This window comes from Ammodytes marinus (assembly GCF_949987685.1).
Source record: "Ammodytes marinus genome assembly, chromosome: 7".
In the NCBI taxonomy this organism is placed as follows: domain Eukaryota; kingdom Metazoa; phylum Chordata; class Actinopteri; order Uranoscopiformes; family Ammodytidae; genus Ammodytes; species Ammodytes marinus.
In genome coordinates, this window is record NC_137211.1 from 25,577,475 (window position 1) to 25,601,991 (window position 24,517).

At 43.7% G+C, this 24,517-nt stretch overlaps 1 protein-coding gene across 1 annotated transcript in view; it reads right to left on the reverse strand.

Moving 5' to 3' along the window:
- LOC307253197 (helicase ARIP4-like) overlaps positions 1-24,254 on the reverse strand; it is a 31,693-nt gene extending 7,439 nt beyond the window's left edge. The window contains exons 1-14 of the mRNA XM_080031109.1: positions 24,166-24,254; positions 11,241-11,478; positions 9,481-9,614; positions 8,857-9,018; positions 6,303-6,523; positions 5,122-5,304; positions 4,859-4,992; positions 3,244-3,440; positions 2,411-2,614; positions 2,170-2,308; positions 1,886-2,063; positions 1,434-1,652; positions 871-989; positions 557-681 (exon numbers count right to left, since the gene is read on the reverse strand). Coding sequence (XP_079887235.1) covers positions 557-681; positions 871-989; positions 1,434-1,652; positions 1,886-2,063; positions 2,170-2,308; positions 2,411-2,614; positions 3,244-3,440; positions 4,859-4,992; positions 5,122-5,304; positions 6,303-6,523; positions 8,857-9,018; positions 9,481-9,614; positions 11,241-11,478; positions 24,166-24,199 — 2,287 coding nt within the window. The 5' untranslated portion in view covers positions 24,200-24,254. The remainder of the gene's footprint in view (positions 1-556; positions 682-870; positions 990-1,433; positions 1,653-1,885; positions 2,064-2,169; positions 2,309-2,410; positions 2,615-3,243; positions 3,441-4,858; positions 4,993-5,121; positions 5,305-6,302; positions 6,524-8,856; positions 9,019-9,480; positions 9,615-11,240; positions 11,479-24,165) is intronic.
- Between the last annotated feature and the right edge of the window lie 263 nt (positions 24,255-24,517).

Genomic DNA, 24,517 nt, shown 5'->3' on the forward strand with positions numbered 1-24,517 from the left:
ATATCTAAAATATCTATTATCTTATTCAACTACTTTTTTCTCTCAATTTATAGTTGAAATCCCCCTTCATTTATTTACTTCATCATTAGTTTCTACCAAATCAAGTTGCGCGCGATGTTAACTGGAAACAGTGTCTGACTTCACAAGGGCAACTTCATCCCTGTGGATTGAATTATCCACCTGCTATTATACCTCATCCATACAGATCATATATAACCTGTATATAGAAGGCAATTCTTAAAATATCCTTTAAGACGTGAACTAATCATAAAAAGCTGGGAATTCCTGCACAAAGTCTGGCTTCAGAATCACCAGCAGGGGGCAGCACTCACTGTAAGGAGAAGCAGAGAGCAGTCCATAGCATTCAGACCAGCTTCCCTTCTCACACTTAACTGCACCTTTTTCCTCCACTTTGTGCATACAATAACTTTCTCCTTGACATGTATATAAACTGACCATCATTTAGATCTTTGGGTCTTCAGAACATTAAATGCACCAAATACAGAACAAGGAAAAAAGAAAATGCATTCAAATCCCAGCTACACTGCTCCCTTACTGTAGTAGTTGAGGTTGCGGAGCCAGTTCTGGTTGGGTCTGTCTCTGCCGGGCGTGTTGGGCGACGGAGGCACGGGCCTCTTAGCCAGGAAATCCTCGATCACCGTCAGCGTGGACAAACTCTGACTGCAGGCGGATTAGAACGACACACATCGGATCAGTTATGCAAATTTGGATGCAAAGCGGTATTTAACCAAATTTAGAAAAATAAAAGCTAGGATAAGACACAGCCCCTGTTCCCTTCCCTAGAACAGTGAGTGAGAACATAGTAGGAATGAGCCAGTTGGAGTGCTCTTGTGTTTTCTGATCTCATACCTGAAGACAAGGATCTTGTCTCCCTTCCTCACACTGTCTTCTATCAGGTGGAACAGCAGCACCATTTTGGCAGAGTTCTCCAGCAGGCCTGGCTCGTAGTCACACATGATTTCCTTTGCCTGGTCATTTGAAGAGAGAGAGATATTGTTAAAAGGTGGCTGTATTATTAAGCATCACCTTGACATTCATAGTTCAGCTAATACATGCTGCCATTTAAGCAATTTAGACTATTCTCCATAGTTTCCAGTTCTTCCCTGCCGAATGTATAATCATACGTTGCTGCCAACTCTAGCAAACGATTGTATTAAGGCTATTTCGAGCTACGTGCAGCTCTAAATGTCAGGGAAAGACAAGTGTTCAAATATTGCCGTCTTGAAAGGTGTTATATGTATGTCGGTGAGTCAACCTTTCTACAAACATCATGGATCATTGTGAATGAATGAGTAGAGATTAAGGTTGACATTTTTTTTTAATGGTATTCCTAAAAAGAATCATGTTGCAGAAGGGAAAGACTAAAACATTGAATTAGTTTAAAAGCTATGTTGTGTCACATCTCAACGTACCCATTCGTAAGTGATGACCTGATTGGCTTTCTCCTGCAGCTGGTTGAGACTCAGTCCACCAATGGGGTTGGGGTTCTCCAGGGGCTTGGACTTCTGATTGGCTGTGGTTGGGCAGCGGGCGGGGCCTGTGGCAGCGATGTCATCCAGGTCTAAGTCCTGGTCGCTGGCCAGGTTTTCCTTCTGTATGGCCTCGTACAGCACGTCTGGGTGGTTCCAAATCTGAGGGATGATCAACGAGAAACTAGTTGACTTGCAGATCCAATGACCCTTTAGTAAAATCTTTTTAAATAAAATGCTTTTCTTAGGCCATTTTCTTTGTAATTTATGATTTAGAAATAATAATATTTGGACCATAAACAGATCCCCCACTTTGAAATAATCTACCATAGATACATGATTAATGATTAAATAGTGGTTGTATTGTACCCAGGTAGCCTTCCCCCTCTCCTCACCTTGCAGCAGACACAGAAAGCCTTGAGTGGGTTGAGGCTGAGCCAGCCGGTGTTGCCTGCCTCTCTGAAGCGGTTCATGAACTCAGTGTAGAGAGCCCTCTGGATGGGAGACAGACGCACCAGGATCACATGCTCCTCTTTGGAGGGCAGCTGGTCGCGCAGGACGTCATGACCTCGTCTGGAGTCAAAAGGAAATGGTCAATATTTGCCAAGACATATTAAAAACTAAAGAAAAAGTGCTGTAAGAATGTCAGGTATGTGTCTGGTATAATTAGCGGTCTCACCTCTGTACAAAGCCCTCCAGCAGGCTGTGCAGCACATGGCTCCTGTACCTCATCAGCTGGACGTCATGTAACGTGCTGTCCACACACTGCCCGTTCAGAATGGGACGCTCAAACATGTTACTGAACTCCTGCCGCGTGCCTGGAAATACACACAGGGTGTTTCAAAACTGTAACCAAATCATTCTTTTTGAACTTGGTATAAAAGCGAGTGACTTGGAAAACAAACTGCATTGGCTCTTACCTAGGAAATCTGGTCGGACAAAGTCGACCATGCACCAGTACTCTATGAGGTTGTTCTGGAGCGGGTAGCCTGTCAGCACCACGCGGCGGCGGGTGTGGATGTTCTTCAGAGCCTGGGAGGTGCTGGCGTGGCAGTTCTTGATGCGATGGCCTTCGTCACAGATCACTACATCAGGGCCGGGCCGGGACAAGGCTTGCTCTATACCTGGAGGAGGAGGAGGACAGAGAGAAAATGTCTTCAGTGATAGTCTACACTGGTGCTTTACAAGGTGCAGTGTGTACTATAGGAGTATCAAGCTGCATTTAGTGGTGAGGCTCTAAATGACCCCTCCCATTCAGAGAATTTACAGAAGCTACGGTGGCCTTCAAGGACAAGAAGCTAGTTACTAAAGATGGCATCATCCACCACCCAGCCTCAAGTCTTTCCACACTATCAGTTGATGAGGTGAAGATGTGTTTAGTTATTTTTTCCAAAAGTACTTCTTCTTCTTTGTATTACAACAGGTGCATTTTCCCAGGACACCCACTATACAGTACATACAAGTGTAAGGCAGTTTGTCTGTTCTGTGCTACAGTAGAAACATAGTGGTGCAACATGGCGTCATGTCCCCTTCCATATAAAACCATATAAAACTCCCATTTTTAAGTATTCCAAAAATATATACACTCATTAAAAACATACTTATTATGACTATTATATTCCATTTCTACCAAGTCTGTTCTGAAAGACGCCAATACCTTCTGTACACTGAACCTGTCACCAGAAGCCCATATTAAATGCTTTTGCCACCATGTTTTTTGTCCCCCCCCCCCCTCCCCTTCCCCCTCCCTCACCTTGGAGTAGTTCCTGCTGCCTGTCCTCTTCATCCAGGTCTATGACAGCCGGTCCAGAGCTCTTCTTGCTCTTCTTCTTCCTCCCGGCGGTGAAGCTCTTCTTCATGGACAGCAGGCGATACATCTCATACCCCATCAGCAGCACTCCTCCGTCCTGGGCCCAGTCTGACACCACTTTAGCCCTGCTGGTAGTGTTCCTGAGGAGAACGGGAGAGAAGTAGGGTTACCACGTGTGCTCTCTGCTCAAATGACTCAAGACTCAATTCAATTTATATAACTTTATTTATCCGTTCAAAATGTATTTTGTGCAGAGCATCAGTGCGTGTACAGTTCACACATCTATCAACACAACACAATATACCATGTACGCACGGACTACATTTTTTTATATAAATAGACAAGTTATAATAGAGTACAAATATCACAGAGAGGTTTTTTCTTAAGTATGAATCATTGAAATCTGGCACCCTCTTTGAAGAAAGACATTGAGATAAGAGATCCTTGGCTTTTCTTACTGCTATGATTTACTCTCTAATTTCATTAGAAGACAAGTTCATTAATAAATGAACAGTAGGAACAAATGTTTGTTAATTGAGTTCACGTTAAGAGTTAAACTGGTAAGATATTCTTCAATGGAACAGAGAGAGAGAGAGCGACAGAACGAGGTTACTGTGTCACATTCAGTCACGGCCGTATCATGGAATTACACACACACTGCAGCATTCCTTCCTGCATCCCTAATCCCAAACACACGCGCACGCGCACACACACACACACACACACACACACACACACACACACACACACACACACACACACACACACACACACACACACACACACACACACACACACACACACACACACACACACACACACACACACACACACACACACACACACACACACACACACACACACACACACACACACACACACACACACACACACACACACACACACACACACACACACACACGCTCAAGAGTCAGACAATCTTTCCGGCAGAAGCAGCTGTTGAGACGGAGCGTGATGTGGAAATGGAAGTGAGCACGGGCCAGATGGGGATCAAGTGCAGAGGCTCATCAGAAGGTCAGCACTGTCGTTTATAGAAGACAGAGAGAGAGAGAGAGAGAGAGAGAGAGAGAGAGAGCTGGGAGGTCGTCTCCTCTGCTTTGAATGAAGGCTACCGCATCCAGCCTCCTGAAGAGGGTTTTCAATGTATCCCTAACCCTGAAGTGTAGGTGTGTGTGTGTGTGTGGGTGGGTGTGTGTGTGTGTGTGTGTGTGTGTGTGTGTGTGTGTCAATACACGCCCTGCAGGATTTATAAAAAAGTATTTTATTCTCATCTCATGCTTTTTAAGTGATCACTAAAGTTCCTCTTCATCTACTCTTAACACTTGGTTCTTTTACTTTGTCTGTGAATAAAGCAGGTGATGGGGTTGGGCGGTATCCACATTTTGATACCTTTTCATCATATCGAAATTCCCAAGTTTTCCTAAGCTGAATTCCTATTTCCTAAGATACACTAGGAAGCCTCAGTCAGCATGTTTTGGGGTGTACAAACTGGCTTGCGTTGGCCATCTTTTCTTTCTTAAAAAGAAGTCCCACTCACTTGTGTTCGTCGTTGAGGATGTGAACCTTGAAGGGGCGAGGCGTCACCAGTCCCGGGTCAGTGTCTGGATGTAACGCCTCCGGGGCCGGGACCCACATGTTGAACTCTGCCAGCCAGTTCTGTAATGTGTTCACCTGGGATGGAAAGATAATGAAAAAAAAAACTATCTGAGTCAATGGTCGACATATAAATTATTCTTTTATTTTCATTTTACACATCAATTTCATCCCCCATATTCCAACATAAAATGCGTGGCTGCTTACAGGTACGATGGCGAGCACGGTGTGGGCCTGTGTGTGTCTGAACAGCACGTCGATGAAGGAGATGACCTGCAGTGTTTTGCCCAGGCCCATGCTGTGAGCCAGGATGCAGCCGAAGCCACTGCTGCTGTCAAAGCGCTGCACGGACTCCACCAGGTTATCATACAGGAAGCGGATCCCACCGATCTGATGAGAGGAGGGAATAAAAGACAAGAAAGTGATGAGACGAATGGCAAAGAGACAGGAAAAGGCAGGAAGGGATGAGACAGGGGAGCAAAGGTGATTTTTCATTAAAACTAAAAGGAAAAGTCACACCAACTTTAAATCAGGTCAAGTAATCGGAATTTCACTTTTATAATTAAAGCATGGCAAGGTAGACCGATGTCTCAACCAAGTCAGAATTGGACAAACACCAATCTATTTTGTGATTTATTAAAAAGGCGTTTCTGGAGAACGCTTGTTGTCAAAATCACTTTTTTGTCATTATCAGTTATCCGCTACCTCTCCGTATTGTGAGGAGATATTCACTGATTTGGACAGAAAGTGATTTATGACAACATGCGTTCTCCAGAATCGCTGACTCCACCTTTAATATTCTGGTATTTAAAGGTGAAGTAAACAGTTTATTTATGTTAATATAAGTGTAAAATCGCTCTTTATTCATACAGTGATCACTTACATAATGTGCGCGTTTCATAAAGCCGATCTCTCAGTCAGCTGCTCTGCATGTAATCGGCAAATAAACTTATTGGAGGATCCCGAAATTTTTATCCAATCACAAGAGAGAACGCTACAAACCGAGACCCGTCTCACTCATGGTCTCACTGCCGGTGCACGCCAGAGCAACAAATGGGTGAATGTTTATGCGCCTACAATGGCGGAGCAGGTAAAAATCCTTCCCAATGTCTATTTTGATGGTTTTTATCATGTTTTTATCACACTTATGGATCTGAGATGATGCTAGATAACTCGCTGCTTTAAGACCGCAGTGCATTAATGTGGTGACGTAGGGACGAGCGAGGGGACTGCTAACTGCAGTAACTGACAGGAAGTTAGCTAAAAGAACCATTTTACAGCACCTTTAATTACCATATATACACAATGTATATATCATGTAGGAGGAGCTGACAAAATGACCTAGCTTGCTTTTTTTTTGTGCATCGTTAATAGTAAACCTAACCTACCTGGTGAGGTTTGACTGCTCGTGCCAGCTGAGGAGACAGGTATATGTCCTTCTCTTTGTCCGGTGTGTTGAGGTTGACCTGCACCCTGCCCTGTGCGTCAGGCTGGTTGTGTGCGTCGTTGGCGTGCGCTCCACTCGGCTCGCTCTCTTCTTCTTCGTGGGTGGAATCGCCGCTGACGTGGACGAAGGCATCATCCTCCCCTGAGCTCAGATCAATCACGTCTGTAATATTGGATTAAAAAGGTTTATACGAAATGAAAAAATAAATAAACATTGCAGGTCTTGCAAACTGATTTACACTGCACGCAAAGTAAACAGTTTTTTTCAAGCACTGGTCAAGTTTTAGATTTTTGGCTCTGAGCTTACTAAAATGTATTATTTCATATTATAAATATAAAGGTCTAAAATGTACATTAAGGTGTTTATTTGACTTGACCTTGTCAGTTTGAGTCAGTTTTTTTCTCCTACAACCATCTTTAAGTGCCAATATAGTTTTCTTTTAATACCCTGAACCAATAATCTCAATTTCTACAGCACTTACATCAACTAAACTTTCCCTAATCATTCTTTATCACTATTCAGAAGGTTATCACCGAAATATACTGTTCATATGTTGTTAAGAGACTTATTTATGACACATGTTTGTTCCTAAAAACGTGACAAAAATGCATTTTTAAGACCCGTACGTAGTTTTTATTGATTTGTAAAATGAAAAGGAGGATAGGCTATACTTCATTTTCAAAAGGTATTTAAACACCCCCTTGTGAATAGCCTTGTAAAATGTATCACAAGATAAACTGAAAACCAAACGAAAGAATAACGTATGAGAACCACAACAATGACCTCAGTAATACTGGATTTGTGCTGTCTATGATGCGTTGCATCTTGAGTGACACGGTACATTGACTCCGTCACAAGCTTATCTTGTGTTACAGTGGGTCACATCTAACATGGACGTCACTGTGTGTGTGTGCGTGATGTGTGCGCGTTTCTGGACTAGATTGGCCAACGTCCATATCTGATAAAAAAGGACGTCGACCATATCAAGTGGTGAAAGTTACACAAGCTAGCGGGCACGCCGGGAAGAGGAGGTGTGTGTGTGTGTGTGTGTGTGTGTGTGTCAGTATGTACGGAGAGAGCTTATATAACTGCAGTGAATGGCTGGTTATACAAGTAGGATTAGAGTGGAGGGGGGACTTGTTATGCAACCCCAACTAGAAATGTCACTGTGCCACTGTGTGTGTGTGTGTGTGTGTTCTGGCTCATAACCAGGATTAGCCAGATTAATTGCCCTGCAGACCTGCTCCTCTCTGGCCCACAGACACACTCACCCTTTCATCTCTCGTCCTTCATCTCTCTCATTTCCCAAATCAACATATTAACTGTCTCTGTTGATTTGTTCGGTCTGTCTCTCTCTCTTCCTGTCCCTCTCTCATTTGTGTGTGTGTGTGTCTGTTGCAGGTGTGTGTGCCTGCGGTTTGCCTCTGTCTTCCCTTTCAATGCGGACTGTGTGTGTGTGTGTGTGTGTGTGTGTGTGTGTGTGTGTACTTGTGTGTCTGTACACTCGGGCAATAAGGGAAAGGTACACGATGTACCCCGTGGAGGCTCTAAATATTCTGATGCAGCTAATCTACGACAACTCCCTGCACTTTTAAAAGGGCCACACACACACACGCACACGCACACACAAATAGAGGGGATGAACTTGCTGTAATTGGGTTTAAATGTTTCCAAAAAAGCAAATCCGCATTCATTATTTTTCTCTATGGGTCTGAGAGAACTCATTCATATTTTGTGTTCTTTTTTTAATCTTTTTTCGTTTTGTCTTTCCAGGAAATTCAAGCTGAGGTGACCTTTCAGAGAGCAGACTTTCCAGACACGATGAAACCCAGATAGCAATTTGAGCCGGAGTGTGTGAGTGGAGGCTATTAAGGCTGCTTTGCTTAATCTACGGGGGGACTGATGCTTCGGAGATACGAGGTTTTTCCACAATTAACCAGCAGACTATGAAAACAGAGCATCTCAAATTGCATCATTGGGTTGGGTTTCATGGCCTGTGGTAGAACTGCTCTTCAACGCGTGGAGCTACAACGAATATTCCATCATTGTAAAATACATTGAACATACATTCTAGCTCATACTTGTACATTGTGACAGAGATCTGTCTAGGGCATGTGTTTTCTTAGAGACATTGTTTGGACACCGACAGCTCACAATATACAACTGTGGATGACGTCACGGCTGTGTTTTCACAACCTCCCTCAGCCATCTGACCCACTAGCCCACTTAGACAGTCAAAGGTCAACAGGCAATGTGGGGCCGGAAACCTTCAACGTGTGGGGGCGACTGAACTCCTCTGTCATTTAAACAGTGATGTAAATACAGTCTGGATAGAGTAGATAGAGTACCATGTTATGTGGAATCTAGCCTCTCCAGGGAAATGAGATCACCTCAACAACTTTCAATGAGGCGATTGAATCCTTTTCAGCCTCATATTTTCATATACAAAGCGCTTGCTGACTGTAACTGCAAGTCATATAAAACAAACGCCTCACCTGCTTTGCGTGCGTGCTCTGCGATGGCGGCGGAGGAGGGCCCGTTGGTCTTGCCGTCGTCCTCGCTGATGCCGTTGCCGCTGGAGTCCAGGCAGATGACTTCCTGTCTGGACGACCTCACTTCCTGTTGCGCTGCCGACGAGGCGTGCTTCGTCACATCGCCTGGGGGGAGAGAGAGAGAGAGAGAGAGAGAGAGAGAGAGAGAGAGTTAGTGGTTGTGTTTAGATGCAGGCTTTTTTTAAATTATTTATACAGGTAAATCCCATCTTTTTCAAGGGAGACCTGTTCCCATTCCCACTTCCATCCACACACACACATTCACACACCCATTGCAGGCTAACTATCGACATTCACACGATGGCAAGGTGGGTGAAGTGTCTTGCCCAAGAACACAACAACCCACGACACAGGTGGCAGGGCGGGAATCGAACCGCCAACCTTTCGATCATTGGCCGACCTGCTCTACCACCTGAGCCACAGTCGCCCTAAGGCTTTGCAGCTGGGTCACTAATCCACTGGCCTCATAGACAGACATAATGTCCAGATGCAAGCCAGCTGGTTTTCACATGGTCATTCAGGGGGGTTTGTTTAATGGTTTCATAAGGTATTTAGACAGGCGCTCACCAGTTGTGTATTCAGGTAGCAGTGGCACGGGGAAGTCCTGTTTCCTCTGCTGCTCAAGTCGTCTCCTCCTCTCCAACTCATCCTGCTGAGCGGCTTTGGTCCCCGACTCCAACTGATGCTCCCTCAGTAACTTCCTGCACACAGAAGTGACAATGCTGGGTGTAAATATATGGTACTGTGTTTTCCCATTAACTAACATCAGCCACGGTTCACGTTGGATACGTATTCATATTATGACAGTGCTCTCTGTTCCCCTGCATCATTAACCGCTTATTTAATGTTAACATGGAATCACATGGCGGGGTGTTGTGAAGTGTGCGACTGGTACAGTTCTGAGGAGCCTCATATCCTCTGTTTTGGTTCGCTGGTGGACAGAAACACATCCAAATTCATATTAATATATCACTAAGTGTGTGTTAATTGCTCGCCAATACGTTAACCATAAGGACTATGTCAAGGTTCAGTGTCTGTTGGCTTGATTTTGAGATTTTCCTCCTCCTAAATGCCAAATATGGAGTCCAGTTTATAGCTTATATGTGTAAATCATCTAAAATGTAGAGTGTATCCCTTTTTAAGTCATTATTCTTGGAAAGTGCCCCCTATAATTGAGATATCAGTTTAAAGTGCCAACATGGCCACAAAGGAATAAGCTGAATTGAGTTTTCGTTCTTCCACTGCCTCAAACTGACAACACTTCCAATACTTTTTTACAGAAACTTTTGAGGGAAATTGTATACATCAGTTCAACTATGCACACCTACAGTACAAACACAAACGGAGGAGCCAGAGTTTGTGTCTCTGAATGCTGTTCTAGTCTGTATTATGTGAGAGCAACGGCGTACTTGCGGTCGGGGCTAAATAGTGGTTATTGGCAGCCACAGGAATGCAGACTTAGTACGATCGAGTGTAATCATTGACAGATCTCAGCGGTAATTGGGCCGTGCTTTAGTGCCTCAAAATGAAAGTGAAATGAAATGAAGAGGGGAAGAGATACAGTGCAGCAGGGAGCGGGGAATATTCTAAATCCTATTATCCAGCCGACAGTGAACGGTTATTAGAAATACAATAAGTGTTGAAGGAGACGAGCGAGTGTTAGTTTACTCTGCACCTCGGCAGACACACACCTAAGGGGATTGTGCAGTAATCCCTTTTTATCTCAGGGTTGACAGGTAACTGCCTGCCAGGCCATGAGTCATTCTTAAAAATGTAGTTTGAGAGACATGGCTGAGAGAAACTTGAAACCATCATCCATTGTGCTTAATGTATGGTATATCATCAATTATTTGTTAAAGGTCACCTATTATTATTTTTCCATTGTTTTTCAAGAGAAAAATAACCCTCTTTCTTTTTGTCCACCTCGACCTTTCTGGAAACATGTGTTCAAAAACCCCAGGCAGGTGTCTCTCCCGTGATGACTTCAGGTGATGTCTCGTCCCTTTATTACCTAACTTAGCAATACCTCAACCTGGGATAAGCACCATGAAAACACATTCTAGTAGAAATAGAAACCCAAATTACAATTTTGAACCTAAAAAATTAGCTATTGCGGAGCGCCCTTAGATCAGTTGGTAGGGCGTCCCCCCCCCCCCGGGCCGGGCCCAGCAGCAGACCCGGGTTCGATTCCCGCCTGCGGTCGTTCTCTGCATGTCACTCCCCTCTCTGCCCCATTTCACCTCTGGCTCTCTGCACTCAATAAAAAATGCAAAAAAAATGCAAAAAAAATAAATGTCACCCTAGATCTTTCAAGTTTGTGTGGTTACCTGATGTTGCGTCTCATGTGTGTGGGCTTGGAGCTCCTCTTCTTGGTGTCTCTCATGGTGTTTGGAGGGGAGGGGCTCTGGCTGTCTGGCCTGGAGGAGCGCTGCCTGGCTGTGGGCTTGTCCTTCTGGCTCTCCCCCCCTGGAGGTGAGGTAGATGAGGGAGGGGTGCACTGCCACGGCGCAGACTCTCCTCCCTCAGCCTCATTCTCTGAACTGAAGGGCCCGCCGTGGGTCTGGTCTGTTTAAAGGGAGAACAGAAGAGAAGCAGTAATGGTTAATTAAAGTATATATGACATCGTAAATATGCTCAGAGATGCATAGGACATATAGTATAGATTTTCATTTCCAACAATTCGTAAACAATTGACATACTCCAAAAAATTCATACTTTGTACATTTAAACGTAATGGTTTCTCTTTGATAAATATGCTACGTGTAAGCAAACAGCTGTATCTCTGTATTGTAAACTACATTAGCAAAGCCCCACATGGAAGATCCTTCTCGTGTTGAGTTAAAGCTAATATCATGAGAACTGCACTGTAGGGCACATTGAACTCTGTTCTGTCCGTCCCTAATCTATAATTCAATATTATTCAAAACTTGTCTTCTCCTCTAGTTCTCTCTCCGTTTCTTCTAACCCCAATCCCATGTATTTCTATTCACCTCTCTCTCTCTCTCTCTCTCTCTCTCTCTCTCTTCTGGCAGAGACACACTGAACCAGATATGAGGCTTATGTAAGAAGTGGATCATAAATATGGACAGCTTATGAAACCCAAGACAGGACATCAACACAAACACGCAGAAACATTCAAGTGGACAAGTGTTCACTTATGAAAAATAGATCAACATGTGTAGGCCAGTCCAGCCAAGAATCTGCCTGGGATGAGTGGACAAAACAAGGACACACACATAAACACACACACATACATAAAACACACACACACACACACACACACACACACACACACACACACACACACACACACACACACACACACACACACACACACACACACACACACACACACACACACACACACACACACACACACACACACACACACACACACACACACACACACACACAAAGAAATGCATTCAAGACATGTTAACTGCATGATGCCTGGCAAACAAGGGTGTCAGTTTCCCACATCAAGCACACACACACACACACACACACACACACACGCACGCGAAGTTCTTAACTTAATGGAGCATTTAGGCTGATGAGCTCACTGCGGATTGGAAAACAACTTACATAAAACGCCTCTTCAGTTTGTCTACGTGAGAACAAACTTCTTGATGAGGCTGCTAAAGACACCAGCATGTCTCAGTAGTTAAAGGGAGTGTGTGTGTGTGTGTGTGTGTGTGTGTGTGTGTGTGTGTGTGTGTGTGTGTTTTCTCAATCTAATTGTACTTTTTTGTTCAAATGAATATATGCATGGGCTTGGCTTGGGTGTGTTTCGTACTGGCTCATACTGACTTTGGACCTTTGGAGACCAGAATGTTTGTATCAATTGAAATATCTCAACAACCACAGACTGGCATGACTTGCTTTGTACAGACATGATTGTGTTATCCCTTTATGTGTGTAGAGGTTTTATGTTAGAGTCATAGTAAAGAAGCAGGAAACATAAATCAAATTGTTTCCTGTGAATTCAATGATTTATTTTCCCATCAATAAGTTTCACAGACATTGTTTGCCTGGAACAGTAAATGTAATAGCTTCCATGAGACTGGACAAAGGTGTTTCATGATTGTTATAGAAGCGGGGGGGGGGTAAGAGCAGGAAAAACTACAAGTCCTATATGTCCCAGAAACCTTCACTCAACCAGCCCTTCACACTGTTAGCCGAGTCACCCTCACAGCTTTACCGTACGGAACAGTTATATAACCATTCCTGAAATGCACAGAGCCTCAGCGTCACTACCACACAGTCACACACACGCGCGCACACACACACACACACACACACACACACACACACACACACACACACACACACACACACACACACACACACACACACACACACACACACACACACACACACACACACACACACACACACACACACACACACACACACACACACACACACACACACACACACACACACACACACACACACACACACAGCACTCAACAGAGACACAGAGGGGGCAGACAGGAAAGGGGGAGAGATGAAAGGCAGGTCATCATTCAAAGAGAAAGAGATACACTCCAGACACAGACAGACACACACACACACACACACCCAAATACGTAGATTCTGGGAAAAAATAGGACGGCAAAGAATTAAACACCATGGAGAGAGAGGGAGGGAGAGAGAGAGAGAGGGAGAGAGAGAGAGAGAGAGACAGAGACAGAGAGAGACAGAGACTGAGACAGAACACACCTTATGCATACATCCGGTGTATTATGCACACATCACATGTACATTTGATTTCCCCGTGTCATATTGTGTTTTTTCCCTTTTTCTTCAAGAACAGCCGATCAATAATAATAAACAGATGGATTGATAATAAAACTAGTTTTTACAATAGGCTGCCATATTGCTTAGGCTGGAACTTTCTTTCCTCCTCCATTTTGAGGCTTGAACTTTTGCTATTTAAGTGTGGGCACACAGTGTCTCGGTCACTTATGTAACTTACTGTATGTCCCTCTGAATACAAGCTGGCATTCAGCCAATCACATGTTCCACTACTTTTTTTAAAAGGGAAATTCCACAGAAAAACATGTTTCATAACCTGCAGGATACACATGTACAATCAGACTTCCATACTCCTGTACCCTCTCATCCTGTAACTAATGTAATGACATTATCTCACCAGGTGCCCATTGGACTAAACTTAACTTGAAATGACACACACACACAGTCAAAGATAGATGTGCAGATTCATACACACATCTTGCGGAGCGCTTCACCACATCGTGACTAGACAGGTTACACAACACACCAAAATGACATTACATAACTAATGAATCATTCCAAACTCCCTGCTGTGGAGCAAGGAAAATGAAAACCTCTCTTGAGTGGTGCTAAACAAATACACACACATGGACACATGTTGGCCGCTGTGGAAATGAACCTGACACAAGAATGGCAGCCGTCCAATCAAAACTGGAGCTCAGATAAAAGGATTGGGGAAACACACACACACACACACACACACACACACACACACACACACACACACACACACACACACACACACACACACACACACACACACACACACACACACACACACACACACACACACACACACACACACACACACACACACACACACACACACACACACACACACACACACACACACACACACACACAGACAGACACACAATTACATTAGGGCTGATTTAAGAAATTCGATCAAATTCCGACTTTGGCAACAAAGTTCCATTTGGAAATTCTTATCAGACACTTGTCACACAACTGATCAGTTCAGGATGAAACAGCAACTTGTGTGATGGACTCACACCTGCACAGCAGGTTGCTTTACATATTCATCCAAAGCCTGCACAGCTCATTAAGAAGTAAAACACTCCCTGGGAGGTGTTGTCTTAAGGTGAAAAGAACCGTTGGAGAGACGGTTTGTTGCTAGGCGACGGCTTCAAAACTCAAATACCCATCTGCCTTGTGGCGAGGACAAGGATGCCAGCGCGAAAAAAACAGCAAACCTTTTGGCAACAATACGTGGGGCAACATGAGTTGATGCCAGGTACGGAGGCAGATGAACTCTTGACCACGTACACACTGAACAAAAGAAAGTGAGAGAATGCAAGTGTCTGTTAAGTGTTCCGCAGAGTAAACAGCCTTCCACAACAAACTTTCTAAGCCAACAATCCGTTCTTATGGCCACTCCCTGTGCCTTACCCACTGGCTGCTCCTCACAAAAACAACACAACACATACTGTAGAGATACGCTCCAAAGAATGTGAGGCCATCGGTTAAACTATCAGGGTTGAGAGTGTCTATTGGTGTGTGTGTGTCTGTCTCGGAGGGGGGGGGGGGGGGGGGGGGTTTGCAGCACAGAATGTCTTCAGTTACCGCAAGGCCGTGCAGCCACATCTACATTTATGCTAGGTGTTTATGTAACTCCTCACACTGCGCAGACAAACATAGCAACGCAGCCATGCGACGTCACTCGGAGTGTGTGTTTCAAATAAGTGGCATTCCCAACACCAAGAGCGCAGCAAGACAAAAAGAGAAACCAAACATTGCACCCTCCTATACGGAACTGGATCAACAGAAGGAAAGTGGAGAGTATATTAAAAGCAGCAATATAATATATATATATGGAAATATCATATAATCACCATAAAATGTTTGTGATGCCCCCTAAAACCACTAGATAACCTCAAGGCAGCTTTCAAGGCTCTGAGGAAAAGTTGTGTGGTGACGAAAACAGCTTCAGCCTGCACCCAATGAGGTTTTGCTTGTAAGCTATCAGTGTTCTTGTACAGAGCAGATGGGTGCATCTGTCCTCCAGCTCAAAGCACCAGTAAAGATTAGAATCTGTAAACTATCTTCCTGCGCCGTGCTACATTAATAAATCATAACACACACTCGGACAGAACCGACCGTGACCTCCCCACGGCAAAAAAAAAATAATAAAAAAAAACGGTGAGCCACACATCAAAAAGGGCAGCAATTTTAGCTGCTTAGAGATGAGAGGCAATAAAGGGATTTAAGCTTTAACTTTTGGGATTATATTTAGAGCTGCAACGATTAATCGACGAATCGATTATTAATCGATTATTAAAATAATCGCCAACTATTTTGATAATTGATTAATCGTTTTGAGTAATTTTTTAATAAAACATTTCCAAATTCTCTGATTTCAGCTTCTCAAATGTGAATATTTCTGGTTTCTTTAATCCTATTATGACAGTAAACTGAAATATCGTTGTGTTTTGGACATAACAATACATTTGAGGACGTCAACATGGGTTTTGGAAAATTGATCAACATTGTTCACCATTTTCTGACATTTTACAGACCAAAACACTAATTGATTAATAATCGATTAATAGAGAAAATAATCGACAGATTAATCGATTATCAAAATAATCGTTAGTTGCAGCCCTAATTATATTACAGGATGTTTAAGTTCTCCAGGTAACTTGGGGAGTGGCATAGCATAGCACAGAATCACAAAAAGGGGACAGATGTTAGAATTACATTTTAGATTAAGATCACACTGGTTAACTATTGAAAAAAAAACTAAAATGTTCAATCAGTTGGTGGAGTCTGGTGTTATAAAGGAACTACTGTAAGTGTTTTCGAGTAACGTTGTCATCCGGCGTCACGCTAATCAGGTTAGCCAATCAGTGAGTGAGGAAAACCACAGACACTAAACTCCATTGAGCTGAAATAAGATGAAGTCTTTCACGTGAAATTTGGACAAAACTTTGGAGAGCTTTTTAACAAGCAGGCATCCAATACCTGCATGACATTTATTTGCATCCATAAATCATGAATTCAGCCGCAGGCGAGACACACAAAAACACAGACTTACAGACACACACACACGTCTTGGAGGCAATAGGAAGTCCTGGGTTGCTTGGCCTACATACCAGGTCCAGTTTTATCACTTGCCTATACTGACAAACAAAATACCAAACTGCTGCAAAGGATCCACTGTTTTCAGGTGTGTGTGTGTGTGTGTGCGTTTTGTCCACCCATGTCTTAATGTCCAACCCTTCCCTGCTTGGACCTTAACAGATGGGTATGCTTGCTACTCTACTTCCATGCGGGTCATTTGCGAACAGGCCCAAAAAAATTATGAAATCTGTCCTCATTTGCCATCCACGTAAGCAGATTAAAGATGACGGCAGATATTTACTTCAGCGTGGCAGAGAATCCCACACACACACACACACACACACACACACACACACACACACACACACACACACACACACAGAGAGAGAGGTCACTCCGTGTGGTTATCCAACACAGATGGGGGATTCCACGAAGTAGACAGGAAACGAAACGTACACAGAATTCATTCAAAAAAAAAAAAAAAAATGATTCACCTAATCGCTTGAACCTTAACTGAACTTTTTACCAGGGAGAAAAAAAAATACAATCCGTTTGTTCCCTCTCTACTGAGAAACATAAAATAGATAAATCCACACCGTCATAGTTATTCAACATGTTTTGGAAAAAGCATAATGGGAATTGTGTAATGTCTGACTTTATTGAAAAAAAAAAAAAGCCGGGCAGGAGAGGGCAGCTTTTTGTTGCCGAACAAGAGTCTAGCGGTGAAATCACATAATGAGAAAATATATTTAGTTTGACCCTATCAGACAACCTTACGCCATTAATACGCACTGTGATATCTTAAGGGAACGGAATCAATAATTTTCGATTGAGATTTTTGTAATCTTTTGAGGGCTGTGCTCAGCATGTTCTTGTAGCAGGATACCATTGCCTCTTTAAGCCCTTATGTGTTTAATTGCCTCTCTTTTCTATACATAATGTCTCTTCTTTTTCTTCCCTCTTGCCACATTACTTGCCTTGTTATATAATCTCCTTTTTCGCTGCTTATAAAACACATAGTACTGCTTTTAAGTACTTTTCAAAGCAATCACAAATGACACAATTGTGGAAACTGATATAAAATGTAAACTTACAATGGAGAAAATGTTCAAAATGTTTCATCTATGTTGAAACAAAATGAGCGATAAATAATGCATCACTTGTATCTAATTACCTTGCCTTCTTCTCCCATTTCATCTAATTGGAACTTTTGTACAACAATTGTAAGATATCCAGCAAAAGAAGCAGGAGAAAAACCAAATAGTAGCTAATGAGTTGCTGCTATAAACATACAATGGACTAATGAAACTCTAATGAGATTTCTGGGTTAGCGATGTCCTCGCCAGAAGAGGTTTCACTCCATCTCAAATAATAACAGGGAACAAGCCCAGTGTGTATCAGATTTCCAATGATAAGAGTTTCAGATGGATTTATTTTAGCAGAGCCCTCCCAGAACAACAAGGCACCGCCAGCAAAGGATATTCAATTCTCTTGAAACTTGCACTAACACCCAGAAACAAGATCACTCCTTTTCACTTTCAGCTAAACTGATATATCTCCCTGCAAAGATCCCCTCCTTTACGTTCATAAAATAATTGATCACACCATCACAGAACTTGATCCAACATGACCTCGGCTAGTGGCCAAACTGTTTACACAATTACATGGAAATCTATTTTGAGTTCTTGGATCAATCCGACGAAAAAAGTAAACGAAGCCAAAACACACACAGTACGCCTGAAAACCGAGAGCGTGATGGAAAACTACTAAATAGCCTCCAGAAAACGGGAAGCCAGATTTCGATCTAAAAGTAACAAGTCACATCCGATTCAATTAGGCGTTAGTGTCAAAGAGTCAAAAGGGGGGGGGTCAACGACAACATGACACAAAATGGAGACTGGTCACGGATGAATGTGAAGGTGTTAAACTGGGTCAGTAGGTTGCGTAACCAGCGACGCACAAAACTTCTCTTATTCGCTTCTTTTTTCCCCCCAAACTCAAGGCGCCTTAAGAGGCTGTCACACACAATAAGACGACCCCCCTTTCCCATTTGCGCACACACACACACACACACACACACACACACACACACACACACACACACAAACAGTCTCGCTAAGACAGAATACGTTGCTCTCACAACAGACAGACAGGCCACCGACGATTGGGCTGGTCGAACGAGGGGGGGGGGGACGCTTATATAACCGCTGCCTCTGGCTGTTACACAACCAGCATGTTCACAAGTACGTCCTGTACGCACAAAACACACACACACACACACACACACACACACACACACACACACACACACACACACACACACACACACACACACACACACACACACACACACACACACACACACACACACACACACACACACACACACACACACACACACACACACACACACACACACACACACACACACACACACACACACACAGACACACACAGACACACAGACACCAGCAACACAGAGCCAGACGAATACAGTGACATTTGGAGAACATCTTGTCACACTTATAGAGGGATTTGTTAATGGGTTTTCACCTTGCTTCGGCTCTACAGCAGAGTAGAGCAGACCATTTCTAGAAATTGCAGATACAAGTGCAAATGTCTGAGATGAGTCAAAGTGGACAGACACGACTAACAAAGTGATGCAGGTGGACATGTTGAAACCTGTATATAGCTTTATATATGTATTTATTCTCACTATCAACACAATAATACATCAATTCCATGAGTGTTTTTGTGCTACACTATCTTTTGATCTTGAGGCAAAATAGCAGGTGTAGAGAGACAAAAAAGCAAAAGCGAAAAAACGAAAGAACTAAATTACTTGTGGAAAACAGTAGTGGTTTCACACCACGATTTAACTGGCTTACATAACTTGCCTTGAGAAAGACCAAATCAGAAGACTAATTTAGCTTTCGACTGACAGCGCGCGCACACACACACACACACACACACACACACACACACACCTTATATAACAGACTGCCCTAAATAAGTTTATATGGCCACTTTATTACAGATGAGTCATCAAGCACTCCTGCTGTGTGTGTGTGTGTGTGTGTGTGTCTATGTGAGTGTGTTTGTGTGTGTCAGAGCCCTGATGGCAGTGAGAGATGACAATGAAATTGGGGACGAATTGAGAAAGAGGTTGAGAGACATTGCCTGTGTGATGGAGAGACAGAGAGCAGTGTAGGGGAGAGGTGAGGTGGAACTATGTTTGTGGGAAAGTGTGTCACTGCTGCTAAGAAAGAGGAGGAAGAAGAGGAGGAGTGAGAAGGGGTCACACACACACACACACACACACACACACACACACACACACACACACACACACACACACACACACACACACACACACACACACACACACACACACACACACACACACACACACACACACACACACACACACACACACGTCTGGAAGCTGCCACCCATTATCACAGCACTGGTCAACCTCTCACCTACACACAAATCCAAAGCACTGAAACCTTTCAACCTCCACAATAATGTGTCAAAACACATCAGACTGACTACGAGCATTTTCACTGTGTCAGCGTCTGTTGGCGCATCTTCAGATTCACAGTTTGTCCTGGTCCTAACAGCATTCTGACCTCAAGTTAGTGGAAAGCTGGAATGCATTTGAACTTGTTTTACTTAAGTGATGAGTTTAATCCTTTTCTGTGATATCAGGTACTGCACATACTGGCTCCACAGCCATAGGCTTCATTAAAAGGTGCTGGTTGTAAAGCAGGTAGTCTTTGGTTGCGATGTAAAAATAATTGACACTGCCCTTGACTGTTGAAACTATACAGTATCAAACACTTTACGGCACTGTGGCCATTTAAAGGGGGAGTCTGCATTCCTGGAGAGCTTTTGTTGTCTAAAATCACTTTTAGTCAAAATCAGTGAATATCTCCTCACGAACCAACCTGTCTGCCCTGTGTGTGCACTGACAAATAATCCAGTGTTAATATACACAGCCTAGGCTCTGTAAACAGGCATGATGCTAGCTACGTTGGGCCCCCCTTGGTTGACATATACCAGGTAGGGCGGGGGCACAATGTGAAAAGTATGGCGCCAGATGAGAAAATTAAAATAAATAAATCAGTCAACAAAGAGAAGTTAAAACGGAGGATATATAGATTGTATGGGGAGAACAAAGCAAGCGGCAGCAGATCTGAGAGGGCAGGAAGTGGGGAATGAGAGCCATGTGGCCTGGCCCGGTGAAGCCTACATCCTCCCAGTGCTGCTGTGTTATGAAAGCAGCCAGCCTAGCCCACACACACACACACACACACACACACACACACACACACACACACACACACACACACACACACACACACACACACACACACACACACACACACACACACACACACACACACACACACACACACACACACACACACACACACACACACACACACACACACACACACACACACACACACACACACACACACACACACACACACACACACACACACACACACACACACACACGCTCTCACCCAAATTGGCAACGACCACACGCCTTTCCCTGCTCTGAACTGGACAGGTTGTTCCTGCCCGGTGTGTGGCTGTGTGTCTGTCTATGCGTGTGTGTGTCTGTGTCTGTGTGAGCGCTAGAGACCAATTACAAGTGAAGAGAGCGCAATGGAGAACTAGAATCTGGTACAACAAGCCCCTGCCTGTATTTGATTGGACCCCAGAAGTGCTGCTACTGCTCTTATAAAGAAATTACTCATTTTCTATTCTTTTCACAAGAAACGGTTGTTGGTCACTGATGGGCAGATTGTCCTCTCTAGGAAGCATACAACAAAACACACACACACACACACACACACACACACACACACACACACACACACACACACACACACACACACACACACACACACACACACACACACACACACACACACACACACACACACACACACACACACACACACACACACACACACACACACACACACACACACACACACACGGGGGCTTGGAGGGGAGAACAGTGTGTTCTTTTAGGCTTTATCGCTCTCCTCCTCCGACATGGAACATTTTGCGTCGATGACGAGGCATAGTACTGTCAGTGTTCTTGTCTTCACGGCCCAGCCAAACACACCCAGAGCAATAACCAAGAATTACGAGCATGTAGACATCAAGTTATTCTTCCTCCGTAGAGAGAGAATCCTGAAGAGCACACAGTGAGAGACAGTACTGCCCCCGAGCCACAGCAAATGGGAGAACTAGTCTGAGTGTCTCACTGATCAGTTCAAAGACGCTCAATAGGGAACGGATGACCTTTTCAGACACGTTTGCCTTTGCTTCAAATACTCCACACCGCTGTCGTTCTCCTGGTATATCCATAGCCCGCAGGTAACTGAATGAATGCCTTTTCCAACCTCCAGGTGTACACATACTTCCACCACGCTTATGTAAATCTCTCCACACAAGAGGCTGATAACGGTCAGGACAGGTATTTGTTTTTCACTGTTTTGTCTCTGTACTGTTTGTGGATCTAAAATAAAGCAATGAGGGTTAACATGTGGGACAATGTAATGACAATGCTAAACATGCAGAGCTTTTTAGTCACATGATCCTAATTCACTCGTGGGAGAAAATAGACGCTCAATTTAGTTTTGTCTGCCTCTATATTATTAGTCTATTTACTTGAGTGTTTTAACATTGGGAGTCTATGTATTAATAAGGCCTGCCATCATTGTCTTATGTCTTAAAGGGATAGTTCAGTATTTTTGTAGTGGGATTGTATGGGGTACTTAGGCATAGTTAGTCTGTTACAATATGGACATGGCGATCAACACAGTCATTTTTAGGATTCTGGGGCAGACATCAGCATTGTGCTGTTACAGAGTGGTCCAGCGATAAAATGTATATACATTCTTATTTAAAAATGAATGTCCATTTAATTGTACACTAAATTTAGGATGTTTTCACAGCTGTTTTGTGGACTGATACGCTGCACTGCAACAGCATGAGTTGAGAGAACAATATGGCTACTGGTGCAGCGTAGAGTTAAATCCACAAATCAACAGGGAAGAAACATCTGAGATTTTTTGCATACAATTGAACAGATAATTAGTTTTCAGGGAAGCATTTACTGAAATACTGAACTATCCCTTTAAAGTTGATACAAACATCCTTGATACAAATCTTGAAGTCAGCAACAGACTTTACGGATATTGAATCCAATGTGCACACAGACTCCAAAGACAATGCTGATAGCATGACTGTCATTCACTCACATCACAATAACAACAAGGAGCCAGGAGATGACACAAAACAACTAGGATTTCAACTGTGTGATCAGCATCTTTTATTGAGACACCTAAAGAGTTATCTCTGGAAACTAACTTTTAATGATGTCTTCAAATGACTTTAAAAAGAGCATCAAACTCAGAATGTTTTCCATCAAAGGGACAAAGTTGTATCCAAAATCTACATTCCAGTCTTATTAGTGGTGTTAAAGGTTTAGCTCCCTTTATGTTGGGGGGTAACTAACAGTAATTTGAGCTTGTACAGTTCCTGAGTCTCTTGCCTTTTAACGTTGATTCATCCAGACAAACAGCAGACTGCGGCGCTGCTCTGTCCCCAGCCTGCCTGCCTGCCTGCCTGTCTCACGCGCTTACCCCCCTAACCCACTGCACTGTGCTCTGATCAACCATATGTTTCCCCCCTTGCCTGCACTGCACTGCACGACACGACACGCGCTCACACATTTCCAGCATGGTCCCAAATCCCTAACATAATCCAAACCAATCACGCTGCGGCATCGCTTTGGGTAGCCGTAGTAACAGCCAATGGGAGGGCGGGCACGAGACAACAGAGCCGGCTCGGCACGAGTTGGGATAGATTAATGGAAGGGGAAAGATGGAAGTAGAAAACAAAAAGGCACAAAAATGGGATGAATTTGGACAAAGTGTGTGAATGAGTGTGACTGAAGGGACAGTAGACATGAAGACAGAGGGGAAAAAACAGAAGATGAAGAGAGAGAGAGACAGACAGAGAGACAGACAGAGAGACAGACAGAGAGAGAGTATACGTAAGGAGGTATGGATCCAGTGTTACACAACAACGTTAAGTAACTTAAAGACTACTGCAGCACATTCTAGACACTCCTGAAATGCTTTTCTTCTCCAGTCCTCTTTAGCCTTTCATTCATCTCACATATTTTCATTCATGAAGCGTTCATTCACTCTCAATATAAAACTCAAATGCAGCGTTTTTCTCCTGCTCTCGAAGCATCGCCCCATCTCAAACCTTCCTAACCCCTCGCCAACCCCCCCCCCCCCTATGCCCCATGGGTTACAGGGATGTCACACCTACCTGCAAATGGCTCGGATTCGTCCAGGAGCAGCATGGTTATCAAAGTAAAGAGAAAAGCCTGGTGTCTTCTCTGCTGCTCTCTCCTCTCCTCTCTCTATGCCCTCAAACTCCCCTGTCAAAAAACGCTCTAAAAACGCCTCCTCGTATGGAGAAAATCTAACTTTAAAAAGAAGTAATTGGAGGTGTATATATCCTCCGCCTTGCACTCGGCGGGTCTGTTAATCTACTGCCTCAGTGACTGTCTGACTGACTGACTGAATACTAGTGGACCGCTCTGTGTGTGTGTGCTCCTGTCTGTGTGAGCGGCAGTGTGAGTGTGAGGCATCATAGGCACAGTACAGGCAGGAGGGCT